Below are 14,992 nucleotides of genomic sequence, written 5' to 3' on the forward strand. Positions count from 1 at the left end.
TCATGTTTGGTTTTTTTTTGTCTATTTCATATTTTAAAATACAATCCTATTTTCACACTTTTAAATTTTTCTCATTGGGCAGCCTGCTGTCTGAGAGGTTGAGACTTTTGGTTGAGAATCACTCAAAAGGGCTTTTGCAGAGCTCTTGGGGCAGCATGCAGAGGGCCTCTTTTGGGGTGCCACGTCAGGCATACCCCTCCTTGTGTGCATGGGATTTCTGGCTCTTGGGGACCAGTCTATACATTGCCTGGTACTGCTGCTCCCGTGACCCAGCAGTTCCTCCTGAACACGTAAACGCTGGCTAACCAGTGCTTTTTCACGTTCAGAAGTGGCCATCTCCTCTCTTTTATCAAAAGAAACAAATTTAGGATAACCAGCTGCATTCTTTATTCTTGAAGATGTTTTAGAAGAACTGCACCAGCATCTTGCTTTCATGTGTGTGTGAACTGTTTGTAGGAGGCCTTTCCTTACATTCACTTCCCAATGTATGTACACATATGTATACATATGTGCCTTCTTCAAAGCTGTTGCGATAAGGGAAAGTAAATGTAATCACATAACTTATGTATGTTTGGGTAGCCCACCTCTAATATTTGTTAGAATTATTGAAAGTGAAACCTGAAAATAACAATTGTCATTTAAAATCATTTTAGTTTTTCATTAAGTGATCTGAAGAAATAGAAAACAATGTTTGTTAATATTCAATCTAAATTTACAAGCAGGTAGGTGGGAGTTGTTCCTAATAGAAAAGATTTAAAAGCTTCTATTAAAAAAAATCAATTAAGTCCTCATTTAAAAAATTTTTTAAAGAATAAGATAAGGCTTGGAAAATACCATACTTTCCTGTTCATGTTAGAGAGCTAGATCCTAATCATAGCTTTTAATTATTTACTGACATCCTAACAAAACTTTTCCTTAAGAAGAAAGTAAGAATATAAATAGTGTTTCCCCTTTGTATTCTCAGAACACAGAGAATATGTGATATCTTCAGTTTCCATTTTGGGGGATAGAGCGTTATATGATACGATGTTTTTGAATTAGATATCTGGTGCACATGAACTAAAACCATGCAGTTTTACCACCTTTTGAAATAATGAAAAGATTAATAGCTGCATTTTGGAATCTACCACCCAATAAACATCTATCATGGAATTTTGCAAATTTTTTTCTGCGTTATAACTAAATTCAGTTAGTGGCTTATATTTTTCAGCTGGTGGTATGAGACATTTAATTTAATTACATTATATTGAGTATGGCCCAATCCTTAAAACTCAGCAGGCTAAGAATTTCTAGTTGGCAGTTGGTAAATACCTATTAAGCAGAATCAGTTCTCTGTTTAAAACTTTAATCTCAAATTATGTTTTTCTTTTGTATTAGAAGATTAAGTTTTATTTGAGTTTGAAGGGATAGCTAAGAATGTACATTTTCTTCTGTTTAATTATGTCCTAAAGGAACAAATACACACATAAATGCCAAGTAAACAAGGTTTTAAGCCATGACCAAATTCTTGAACTATTAAGATCATTTAATACATGAACCTAAAGGAAAGGTTTTTCTCCAAGTATTTTAAGCTATAAAGAAGTAGCCTGAAGATATTTAGTAAGAGTGCCTGGAATCACTGTAATGTCTCTTCTGCAATTACTTAAGCCTTTTAAAGAGTACTGCCAGTCACTAATAGTTTACAATGTGACAGACTTTTGCAATTTTATTTTGTTATTCTAATTAAACATTATTGCCTCATAGTAACCCATGTTTTGCTAAAGATAAGACTTTATTATAAACTGTTGTTTCAGACAAAAGACTTTTTAAGTCTGTTTGGTTTTTAGTTAATATTTAATAAGCATTTTTAACTGAGAGATTATTAATTTTTTAAATTTACCTGAAGAAATACAGATAATATCTGGATATAAATTTAGTGTTTAACAGGACCTAATACTGGGCTTCACAATTGAAATTAATTTGAAATGTGAGGCAAACCCCTCCCTTGCTTTTTCTCTCTGCTGCTCCTCCATGTTATCACCACTCGACCTGTTTCCTCCATAGTTCATTCCTGCTATAATTCAGCCTCCAAAAGGACAGAGACCGAGGGCACCCTTGCTCTCCAAGTTCTTTTGTTTTTACTGTCCCTCAAGGAGATGAAGCTGAATCCCACCCCAGGGCAGGCCACATCTGCCCTTTACAATAGTGTAATGATGAGTCCATCCATTCCCACTGAATCAATTCCAAAGAGAAAAATCAACACCTACAAACAGAGTCTTCTAAATACTCTTATATCTAAAGTTAAAAATAATAATCAGTTGATGAGTTTCCAGGAAGAAAAGAAAATTATTTCCTTATAAATTCAATTTTAAGAACACTTTTTCCTCTGTTTGAAAACGAATTTCTGGAAATAGCACTCAGTATGACAAAATTCAGTTTCTATTTCCAGAAAGGCAGATTCAGTCCCTGTAGGGAATTTTTTAAATATTTGGTCTGGAGCATAGTTTCTGGGCCACAAAGAACATAAGGATTCTGTTTCTCTTCCCTATAATTATCTTCCCCCATTGCATGTCGGGGAAGCGTGTCAGAGCACTCCAGATTCGGAGCAGGTGGTTTGGGATTTCTGGACAAAGTGGAGTCACAGGAGAGCAGATGATGGCGCTGCCTAAGCAGATGAAATGGACGCACCACTAAATTCTTCAAATGCTTACGAAATAAGAGATCGAGGTCGTTTCCAGACTGAGATGCTATGTGCTGTTATTCCCAAAATGGCTGCTCTGACTTCTGTGGATGATGTAAATATTTGGATCAGCATTCTGCTTTAAGTGTATGTGGAACTCACATTGAAATTTAATTATAAAAGTGCCTGAGTTAATTCAGCAATTAGAGAATGAGTTTGCATATGATTTGCATGCTTAACGTACAAACACCTGAAATGTCCCCATAACCCCAGCTTCATCCCACCCATTCCCACCCCCAGCCCTCCCCTATCCCTTGACCCGCAACCCATGGTACCCCCAGCTCCTGCCATGTCTGTTCAGGCTTTTCTGAAAACTGCCCGTTGAGCTTGGCCAAGGTGAACCTCAGCTAAACGATGACAGGGCTAACGCTGAAGACTGGATGCTTGGTTTGCGTTGTCACGTCAGCAGACACTGGATCCAAGGATCTCTTGAGGTCAACCAGCTCCCTTTGTATCATTCCACGAAGTTGCGTGCAAACTTCTGTTGTTGCGTTAACAGTGTTACCTGTGACTTAAGTGTACAACACCTGTTTGCTGTGTTGTTGTTGCTTTATCAAGGGAGGGGGAGACCAGGGGTGTCAGTTAATGGGGGAGATGAGAGGGTGATTTGCTGGATGTGGGGAGAACTTTGAATTAAGAACTCACTGTTGCATGTTTCCAGAGTTTTAACTGTTATCATTTAAAGGTTATTACACTCACCTTTGAAATAATATTGAAATTCACATATTCTGCATTTTAAATTTTATACTAGTTTTTTTAAGAGCAAATCATGTCAGTTGAAATAAAGATCCAAACATTTAAGAGAGAAGGAAAAGAAAAGATCAAAATAGCAAGTCAGAGGAAAACTTAATTAATTGCAACTAGTCACTGTTTTTACAAAATAAAAATCCATTTAAACAAAGAGAAAACTTAAGAATGAGTCAGGGATGGGTCATAAAATGAAGGATTTTTGCTTAAAAATGCTTAAGTAAATATTCCAGATAAAGTCTTAATGATATCAACAGATGGAAGATGGGAGAACCGAGCCCTGTGCAAGTAAATTAGCAACTGGAACAAAACTAACAAGCAGAATAGCTCAGAGAGAGGAGCCGAGGGTTCTAACCAGTCACACGCTCCAGTGAGAAGCCAAGGAAATAACATGAGGCTCATTTTTCTCTTCCTGTGGTTGGGATTGACAGATCTCAAAGAGAAAATTTCAGGCTCTCTGCCTCACAAAATGGCCTGTGCATTCCTAAGGGGCTCTGGAATTCTTCTGTTTTTTAAAACCAGTTAAAAATTTGACTTTATAGGCGCTCACACTAAACCATTACAGTAATAAAACATATTGAGGTTAGCGTCATGGAAAATGGTCATGAAAATGATGGGATGTCCTTCTGTCTTAAGTCTGTCTTAGCGGGCTCAGGTACTACGTGATACACCGTCACATAGACTGTGCTTGTACTTGTGCTCAGGCTCCCCAAGTACATGCATATGCATATATGACCAACCCTGGTATTTAAATATTTATTCTTCAGTCATGCTTTAGGTTTTCTGAGGGAGGAGTTTGAGTATATCCAAGACAGTCACGGGGGCGTTATATTGATACAAATGAATTCGGAGGAGGGAAACCAGGTATCATCCACTAGTACATTTTCTTCTGAAATTTTGTCTAGTATCACGCCTAGCATATTTTCTCTCCAGAGATACAAAATTTTTCAAAGTACATGGCACATGTCCTCATCAGGAACTGAAATTTATAAACCGGTGTATTGTGAATGCATTCCAAACTAAAAATTTCAAACAGTCAAGTTTAAAAACAGAAAAGTCTTTCAAAGATCATACGTTCTTTTCTGTTGGAACAGAAAATTATGACTTAGTAAATCATTTATGAATATCTTCATGTTTAATTTTAAGAGTACTTAGCTTAGGATGTCATTCTAAAAATAGAGTAAGTCAACTTCTTTCATACCTCAAAAGTTAACTCAGCTTTGGAAACAGGATGGTAGGACATATAAAACCATAATAACCATATAACACACCCAAATGTATTTGCACCTTTATGGCACACAGGTTTAAGATGAACTCAGGCCAGCTATAGTGCATGAACTTAGCCTATTACTCATGTTACCTCTAGAATAAATGTGATTTTCAGACAGGAGACTGGGGAGAACCTTCCATTACCTTGCGGCCTCCAAACGAAGCCACAGCCTCAACTCCAGTGCAGTACTGGCAACACCACCCGGAAAAGCTCATCTTCCAGTCATGTGATTACAAAGCTTTTGTAAGTTCCCCAGAACTGAGTACTTGGGTACCAGCAGGAATAGAGGGTACATTTCTAGCTTGTTTGCTTTTATATTCAAATATCCCCAGACATCCATCACTGAAATTCCTAAAATGTTTTCCCCTTCTCTTTTTTTTCTTAAAGAAGCTTTCTTCAAAGGCTACTTGGAAATTCCAAACAAATGGAACTTTATAACTCTTTTAATTTTGTAAGCTTAAGGTCTGTTTTGCCTTCTTCATATATAGTTGTGTATTTTAAATTAAATGTGATAAATCGCTGTCTTAAAATGGAAATGACTGTAAATAAAGCACATATAGGCATTTCCACATAACTCACCAGTTATCTCAAAACATTGGGTCTACAGCTTTATTTAAATACCAGATTCTTTTCATTGTCATCATTTGGATTATATTGCTAGGCTTCTTTTTTTTTTTTTAGATAGGAGAGGGAATCAAGCTTAGCTGAGATTGTGAGTGATATGAACAGGTAAATGTTCAAAAGATACCATCAGTTTGGGGGCAGATGGTTGTCATGACTATAGCAGGGAAAGTGGCTGAACCCTCAGCAGAACATTGAAACCGTCTTTCTTCAAAATAAATGTTTTAATTAGGACAAAGTTTCCTGATATCTTAAAAGATGAGGATTTCATATTTTCAAAAATAAGATAATGAAAAACATCGAAAAGAAGATAAGGGTTTCACCACAATCATCGTCATTCATTTATGAAGATGTAAAGGTCCTGATTATCTCACAGCAGTTTAGTCTTTTCATTTTGTGCTCTCTGCACCTCTTTAACTGCTTGTGTCTTGAAGCACTGGACTTATTTCAGTCGTAATCTCCCCCAAAACTGTAAGACTGCAGTTCCTCCTTCTTCCTCCAAGACCCAAACACCAGATCCCTGAGCCTTTCTGAGCATGCCTTCTTGGAAGCCTTTGACTGAACCCTCTGCTATTGTGCCTGTGCACAAACTCTTCAAGTCCGGGATCTCCTGGGTCTAAAAGACTGATTCCCAGCCCAGTTTTTGCAGAGTGCCAGGGTCTCCTCAGTCACGTCCAGAAAACAGTCATTTTAATACACTCTTAAAAAGACATATTGAGCTGTTGTCTTTTCTCTCTTTTTTTGAAGGAAAGTAGAGAAAAATGACAGATGTAAAGAACCCTAATGAAGTTTCAAAACGTTGTGTGTGTGCATGCTAAGTAACATCTGACTCTTTGTGACTCTGTGGACTGTAGCTCGCCAGGCTTCTCTGTCCATGACATTCTCCCAGAAAGAATGCTGGAGTGGGTTGCCATGCCCTCCTCCAGGGAGTCTTCCTGAACCAGAGATGGAACCTGAGTCTCTTGTCTCCTGCACTGGCAGGGAGGTTCTTTACCACTAGTGCCACCTGGGAAGCCCCTTTCAAAAGGTTGAAGGAGAGTCAATTGATAGGAAGGCAAAATAGACATTTTGCTAAAAACTCTTTGCCCCCAGCCAGAGCTTGGAGTGTGTGTGACCATCTGTACTAAGGCAGCATTGGAGCCTATCACCTAACAGCAAAGTGACTGGTGATTCCTGGCAAGGAGATACTACCATCCTTCTCCCACCCTGTTCAGCCCCTCCAGTGTCAGTTTGCACCAAGGAACTCAGCTCCCTGGGCTGTGGAACAACTGAGAATGGCGTTCTCTCTCCCCGCATACTTCCAGCCCATTCTCAGGTGGATCAACCACCAGGCACGGAACTGAGAATGAAAAAGGTCCCAAACTTTTTCTCTGCCTAAGAGCAGCCTAACATTAATTACCTATGCAGCCAACTAAGTCCAAATGGGGTGTATGTTGCTTCGCTTCTCAGCTGTCTCATACAACCCTGTAATTACATAGATAGTGATGTGATTTATTTTTGCAGACATTGCTGCCTCAAAAAAAAAGGGAAAACATTTTTAGATGGCCCCATTTTGCAGTTAAATATGATCTGAAAGATGGCATCTTTAGAAACTACTGCAGTTTTATTATAAAGAGCAATTTACAGCTTTCAGAACTGTGGTTAATTCTGCTGCATTCTCTGTATACATGCATTTATTTGTTAGAATTAGTTACTGTTAGTTTTTAAAAGTTATGCAGCAGCCTACAACCAGGAAAGCTGGCCAGTAGTACTTCTACAATCTGCTTTTTAATTGCTACTCATATTTATGTTCTGTTTTTCATAAATCATTTATTTATTTATTTATTTTGTATTTCAGTATTTAGGTTCTATGCTGATAAAAGAGCTCAGGGGGACAGAATCAACCCAAGATGCTTGTGCAAAAATGCGGGTAAGTTTGCCAAACAATTTTATTTCTTGCCACTGAAATACTAAATACTGGGTATGGATACAAATTGCTGCTTCTCAAATTCCTATTTTCTTCATCTGTTGGTCTGCTGAATCACACTGGTGTTATATAAAAAGGTGTTTGGGTTTTGTTCATGTTTATGCCACTGTGGTTCGATTTGATGTCTATTGGATGCAGTTACTCTGATTTTTAAAGATTTAAAGTAATTTTATATACACTGATCATCTCCAGATTACAAGAAAAATGACCTTTAGTTTACTACAAAAAAAATATTTTAAGCACCCACTTGGCAGTCTGAGAATACTTACTGAAAAGACTGCCAACTAACTAAAAATTAACAAATGCAGGAATATTGAAAGCATATTATTTAAAGCTAATATGCCTTAGGAGCTTACTAATTATTCATTTTTTTAAAATAAGAAAACCATAAAACTCCAAATTGAATCATGTAAGGATACAATCTTGACAGAAATGGCAATTCCAAATGTCTGTGATTGGTGGCTGCTGGGTTCCAAGGACCCTGTATTAGTCAAACCGATTCTCACTGAGAGACTGCAGATCCAGTGGGCTTTTTCTTTCGTGTGTCCCTTATTCTTCCTCCATAGCAGATGTGTAGAAGCCATGATGATATCTGACTGATACAAAGTAAGAATATCGGACTTAATCCACATAGCAACTAACCAGTCAAGTTTGAGATCATTAGCAAGTGAAACCCTAACTTCTGTTTATCATTTATTTTATACAAGCAGCTTCGGTGGGAAATACTTAAAAGCATGTAATTTAACAGTCATTGCTCATGGAACACTAAACATGTATGAATCTTCATGACATTGATGCCTCTGTATGTAATAGCTGATTTGATATTTTGATGAATTCAGTAGCAGAAAGACTGAAATAGTTGTCTTTCTATTTGATGTAGGTATAGTATACTTAAATTGTCAGGACCAAGGAATCTTTATTCCAGGTACTGTGTTTAGATTAAAAAAAAAAAATCCCTGATATGTGCAGGAGCTCCAAGTTGCAGTTCTGTTGGTGCTTACTTGCCTTAGGAGTCACTGTTTTGTCATAATAACTGGTAAATTTACTGAGTAGTTACAATGTGCCAATCTTCTGTGCTGAATACCTTGAGTGTTTGCTCATCTAATCTTTACCACAAAGCTATGAGATTAATACTGTTGTTAATCCCCATTTTGTAGATGAAGAAACTGATTAAATAACTTTCCCAAGATCAGACAGTGAATAACTTGCCAATCTGGGACTGGGTCTGGCTGACTCCAGAGCCCAAGCTTTTAACTACTACATTCCCCTGCTTTTCCTGGGCTTCATTTTCTTAGAAAATAAGAACATTGGACTAGATCCCATTAGGGTTCTTCCTGGTTTTATAATTCTGGAAAACTTGTATTCTAATTATCTGTCAAAGAACAATAAGAATATGGGAAAGGTTTTCAATCATCAAGCCTCAATAATTTTAGAGCCATTCATGAACATGTCGAGGAAATTAATTTGGCATCTCTGATTTAATACTATTAACTCAGTTATCTGAATCCAGCTACTGCAATGCAGTAATGAGCATAAGTAGCACATAGAGCACATAGCGCCATCTAAAATACACCAGATCTGTGATTTAAATTTCAGTCAATTTCTTGAAATTAAGTGGATCTGAAATTCCATTTGGACAGCAATAGCAAAACCATTTCAACAGTCTCAGTGGAGAATTATTTAGTTAAATACTTGTCTGTTGCTTAAAATGAAAAAGCCATCTATTTAGAAGCCATTCTTCTGTTCTTTAGGGTGTTTTTCCAGTTTGCTGCCCTTGGTGTTTATTTTGAATAGTTTACATGAAAATAAGAACTTCATTGCTACTTGGGATATCAAAAAACCCTTATTTCCCATCTTGATTAAATAAATATCAGTCTTTGACAGAGTAGCTAAAGTTGCACTCACTGGGTTCATCAGAGCCTTTAAACACCAGAAATGCACATTTGATCTGCTATCTGGGACTATTGATTTGTGAACTAGAGCTCTCACTGACTGAAAATGCTATGGATCTCAGTTTGCAGTTAATGCTCTGTTTGAACCTCCAGTTACTGTTCTCTCTGTTTTCAATATGGTGACATTTCAGCCAAAAGTCCCAGTAGAATCAGATCTCCCTAGGGGAAGTTTATTAGGGCAGGGGTCCTCAACCTCCGGCATCTAATGCCTGGTGATCTGAGGTGGAGCTGATGTAATAATAATAGAAATAAAGTGCCTTGGGCTTCCCAGGTGGCACTGGTGATAAAGAATCTGCCTGTCAAGGCAGGAGACATAAGAGGACATGGATTCAATCCCTGGGTTGGGAAGATCCCCTAGAGGAGGGCATGGCAACCCACTCCAGTATTCTTGCCTGAAGAATCCTATGGACTGAGGAGCCTGGTGGGCTACAGTCCATGCGGTCACGAAGAGTCAGACACGACTGAGCTACTGAGCATGTGCACACACAGTACCTCTCACATAAGCCAGTTAAACATTTATTGCCTTGAGTTTTAAAATATCTGAAAATGGATCATTTATGTTGATAAATAGTTTTAGAGTAGTTTTAGGAACCCTTAAAGAGTCTATAAGATTCAGTCAATTCAATCGCTCAGTCATGTCTGACTCTTTGCGACCCCATGAATCGCAGCACACCAGGCCTCCCTGTCCATCACCAACTCCCAGAATCTACCCAAACCCATGTGCATCAAGTCGGTGATGCCATCCAGCCATCTCATCCTCTGTCGTCCCCTTCTCCTGCCCCCAATCCCTCACAGCATCAGGGTCTTTTCCAATGAGTCAACTCTTCACATGAGGTGGCCAAAGTATTGCAGTTTCAGCCTCAGCATCAGTCCTTCCAATAAACACCCAGGACTGATCTCCTTTAGGCTGGACTGGTTGGATCTCCTTGCAGTCCAAGGGACTCTCAAGAGTCTTCTCCAACACCACACTTCAAAAGCATCAATTCTTCGGTGCTCAGCCTTCTTCACAGTCCAACTCTCACATTCATACATGACCACAGGAAAAACCATAGCCCTGACTAGACGAACCTTTGTTGGCAAAGTAATATCTCTGCTTTTCAGTATGCTATCTAGGTTGGTCATAACTTTCCTTCCAAGGACTAAGCATCTTTTAATTTCAAGGCTGCAGTCACCATCTGCAGTGATTTTGGAGCCCCAAAAAATAAAGTCTGACACTGTTTCCACTGTTTCCCCATCTATTTCCCACGAAGTGATGGGACCAGATGCCATGATCTTCGTTTTCTGAATGTTGAGCTTTAAGCCAACTTTTTCACTCTCCTCTTTCACTTTCATCAAGAGGCTTTTGAGTTCCTCTTCACTTTCTGCCATAAGGGTGGTGTCATCTGCATATCTGAGGTTATTGATATTTCTCCCGGCAATCTTGATTCCAGCTCGTGCTTCTTCCAGCCCAGCGTTTCTCATGATGTACTCTGCATAGAAGTTAAATAAGCAGGGTGACGATATACAGCCTTGATGTACTCCTTTTCCTATTTGGAACCAGTCTGTTGTTCCATGTCCAGTTCTAAGTGTTGCTTCCTGACCTGCATATACATTTCTCAAGAGGCAGGTCAGGTGGTCTGGTATTCCCATCTCTTTAAGAATTTTCCACAGTTTATTGTGATCCACACAGTCAAAGGCTTTGGCATAGTCAGTAAAGCAGAAATAGATGTTTTTCTGGAACTCTCTTGCTTTTTCGATGATCCAGCGGTACCAAGTAAATTAAACCATTTAGGTACAGACATATGTAGTAATTTGGGGTACATTCCAGTGTGCTAACATAAAAATTTTAGGAGATTTTTTTAAATTTCATACTTATCAACTGCAAATTTTTTTTTCCATAACACTTGCTTCTGCACATTCACTTTGCCCCAGCAGAAACCAAGCACAGTTTTCCCTTCTCAGAAGCACTTGGAGTGTTTGTTTGATAGTCACAATTGGTTAATTTCTAAGTTTATCTAAGCTTGTTTATTCATCTCTAAGATCCCCTCAGTCCTGAAATAAAGCTAATTCTACATTGCTCTCCTAGTGTTCTATTATACACCTATTATTTCAATTAAAAATACAGTATAGTTAACTGGTGGTGGTAAAGAACCCGCCTGCCAGTGCAGGAGACAGAAGAGACACGGGTTCAATCCTTGGATTGGGAAGATTCCCCGGAAGAGAGCACAGCAACTCACTCCAGTATTCTTATCTGGAGAATCCCATTGTCAGAGGAGCCTGACAGCGCATAGAGTCAGACACAGCTGAAGCAACTCAACACACACACACACAGACACACACATTTATCAGGTTTCCCACAGCCCCCATCCCAGATCTAAACCCTAAATAATTCTCATCTTAAAATTACCTTTTAAATTGTGTTTATTGGGAAAGAATCAATAGAAACTTGCAGGAAACCCTGATCATTTTTAAAGTAAAATTGCCTTTTTAAAAAATAAAAGCCTACAAAACTATCTTAGGAAGAATGATTTCTATGAATTATTTTGCACTTCAGTGGTACAACTTGGCTGCTTATTTCCTTTCCCATGACAGCTTTACAGACATGTCTATTTAAAATTAAAATTTTAAGACCTATCTTAGTAATACGTGAGAAGCTGTAACCGATCTCTGAACACATTCATTTGGTGCTGCCTTTCTGTTCCTGGTTGGGTTTTCCGGCTAAATGTATGCTCAGAGACAGAGTCTTCATTCTGAAAGGACTCCTGAGAGGAATCCTGGCTCTGTGGTCCTGAATATGTGCTCCCCTAACATGTTACACAGAGAGCAGGGAACCTTGCCTCTGCCACACCTCACATCACACTCCGTAACATCTGGCTGCCCCTGCCCCATGCCCATAGAAGGCAGGAACCATGTATACTGTATCCCCAAGGCCTGCTGTGTGATAGCTGCCTTAGGAGGTGGTCGTGATGATTCCATAAAAGAATGCCTGTGAAGGGTCTAGTTCAGTAAAATCTTAAAACACGTAGACCTCTTCCTCCAAATGTTTGAGAAATAAATAAATTGATGGTTAGATTTGCTCTGGAATGTTTCATTTGTTTTTCCCCACCTCTGATGCCAGTGCCCCAGCCTTTGTCCCAGTTTTCTGTGTGTTAATACACAGTATGAAAGAGAGTATTCAAACACCTAGGAACCCTGCACTCTTCTGTCCAGTTTTTTTTTAATATATTTATTGCCTGGAGAATCCCAGGGCCGGGGGAGCCTGGTTGGCTGCCGTCTATGGGGTCGCACAGAGTCGGACATGACTGAAGCGACTTAGCAGCAGCATTTTATTATCTGGCTGTACTGGGCCTTAGTTGTGATGTAGGGGAACTAGTTCCTTGACCAGGAATTGAACGCAGGCCTCCTGCACTGGGAGCATGGAGTCTTAGTCACTGGACCACCAGGGAAATTTCTTCTGTCCAATTTTTAAAGGTCATTGCCAAAAGGGAGAAAAAAAAACCAAAAGGGCACTGTGGATGTTATATGTAATTTTCATTTTATGTTTAGGGGAGGTAATTTGTTTCTGAACTGATTGGGAGTTGCCTTTTTTAAATGATGTGTCCATAGACTGAACTTTATAAAGCAATAGATTGTTTTGGCCTTTCAGTTCTCTTTGGTATGAGTAGCTGCCACTTCAAAGATTCTAAGTATAGAGTTTGGTAAAATGAGGGATTTGTTCTGACCACATGAGGTTCCACTATTCCATTTTCCTCCCTAGGCTTACTCATACCCTATTTCCCAACCCTGAATTTTGTCCCAGGGTATATGTTTCAGTAATATATAGCACTCTCACTTCCCTAATTAAATATGCCATTAGGAACACATCTGCTCCTGTAAGAGGTAGGCCGTTATATTCAATTTAGTACTCTGAAATCTGACTTTCTCTAATCCCATATTTGAGGGTTAGAATTGTTCATCGGTGTATGTGTTCAAGGAAATTTCCCTAAAAAAAAAGAAAAGGAAATATCTGTTTTCAACTACAATAAGGTAGAAACCAGCCTTTCTGATGTAAGAATGGAAATATTTTAAAATTATTTTTAAGTGAGCAATAAGCAAATCTTCCAGTGTGTTTAGATTTTGGAACCTCTGTTTCCCAAAGGGCTTAGTTTCACAATCCATTCAGGCTTCTTGTTGAGTCTGTACCCTTTAATTTATATGATTTCTAAACTTTCAATCTGGAAGCAATTCTAAAGTTGAATTTTCAAATATATGGATTCCCAAATAATTGTCTGTGCCTTGGTTGAAGTGTGAAGACCATCTTTTTTCCTATGCTTGCAAGGAAAGAAATGAACTGGAAAGCTTGAAAAAGGTAGACTTTCGAATCAGATGAAAATGTTAAATTAAGAGTCCTCTTTCCTTAGGAGATACTCAAAGAGAAGTCATGTGTGTGTGTGTGTGTGTGTGTGTGTGTGTGTGTATATGTATGTAATTTTATTTATTTATCACCTGTGCTGGGTCTTCATTGCTGCAGTTTCTCCACCTGTGGTGTGTGGAGGCTAGTCTCCAGGTGTGGTGTGAGAGCGCCTCATTCTGGCGGCTTCTCTTGTTGTGGGCCTTGTTTAGGGCCCTGGGTCTTCAGAAGTTGTGGCTTCCAGGCTCCAGAGCACGGGCTCAGCAGTCGTGGCACGTGGTCTTCGTTGCTCCATGGCATGTGGGATCTTCCTGGAAACAGGGGTCGAACCCATGTCCCCTGCTTTGGCAGGGGAAGTCCCAGAAGTCATGTTTAGTCCTTCTGCCCTCATAAAAATCCCTTCTGTGAGGAATTATTTTCAGAAATACCTTCAGGAACTACATCTCAGAAAATAGGCTGGGGGAAAAAAAAACCTATAAACAACTGCTTTTTAAAAAGTTTCTGTTGCCCAGGTTTCAGGGGAGAATCAAATTTTGTCCTTCTGTCTCTCAGAAGTCCTGCACAAGGCAGGTATATGGTGTGTGTTGTCAGTGTGTGTGTATTAAAATAGCAGTACACACACACAAACAGCCGCACTTCTAACCCTGTTGCCAAGCTTTCCTGGGTACTTCTTGCTTTGTGAGTCTTGTCCTTTCTTAGGGGCCTATCCCAGTGGAAGACTAAACCACCCAACCACCTTATCCCAGATCATCTTCATACCCCAGATCTCTTTATTTTTCATTTTTGGTTTTATTGCTCTTGTTACTGGATTTTCTCCCCTGTAACACCCTCATTGCTCCACATTGCTAAATTTTGTGCGCCTCTTGTGTCTTTAATTTCCACTTGTCTGAAGCTCTTTCTAAACATGGTGAGTCAGTTGTCTTTGATCCAGACATGTTGCTCTGCTGAATTTTCATTGTTGCAGCCATTTCACTGCCGTCCTAGCATGTCGGCCCAGAGATTATTCAGTTGTGCTCACGGATTCCAATTTTACTTCTGCCCTCCTTTGCTAGTGGGATGCTTCTGCCCTCCTTTGCTATTGGAAAGCTAGCCACCCTCAGAGTAACAGTGACAGCCCAAATCATTGATGCTAGGCATGTGTCATCTCACAGCAGCTCCACAAAGTAGATGCTATATTAACATCCCCATTTTACAAATGAAGTAACTGAGACAAAGAGAGGTTAAAATACCTATCCACATAGTTTGAAAGGGGTGGAGGGAAGACTGGACTCCAAACATACCCTCCAGTGTTCTTACTATAGTGAGTAGAGGAGGCCCTGGAAGAAGGAGCTCATCATTGGGTCCCTTC

General features: G+C 39.2%; 1 protein-coding gene across 7 annotated transcripts in view; it reads left to right on the forward strand.

Annotated features, from left to right (window-relative positions):
- Window positions 1-14,992, forward strand: part of ANKS1B (ankyrin repeat and sterile alpha motif domain containing 1B) — a 1,160,059-nt gene that overhangs the window by 1,086,989 nt on the left and 58,078 nt on the right. For all 7 annotated transcript variants that reach the window (XM_025285022.3, XM_025285025.3, XM_025285027.3 and 4 more), the window contains 2 exons: window positions 4,851-4,979; window positions 7,195-7,266. In XM_025285022.3, coding sequence (XP_025140807.3) covers window positions 4,851-4,979; window positions 7,195-7,266 — 201 coding nt within the window. The remainder of the gene's footprint in view (window positions 1-4,850; window positions 4,980-7,194; window positions 7,267-14,992) is intronic.

This window comes from Bubalus bubalis, chromosome 4 (genome assembly GCF_019923935.1).
Source record: "Bubalus bubalis isolate 160015118507 breed Murrah chromosome 4, NDDB_SH_1, whole genome shotgun sequence".
Classification (NCBI taxonomy): domain Eukaryota; kingdom Metazoa; phylum Chordata; class Mammalia; order Artiodactyla; family Bovidae; genus Bubalus; species Bubalus bubalis.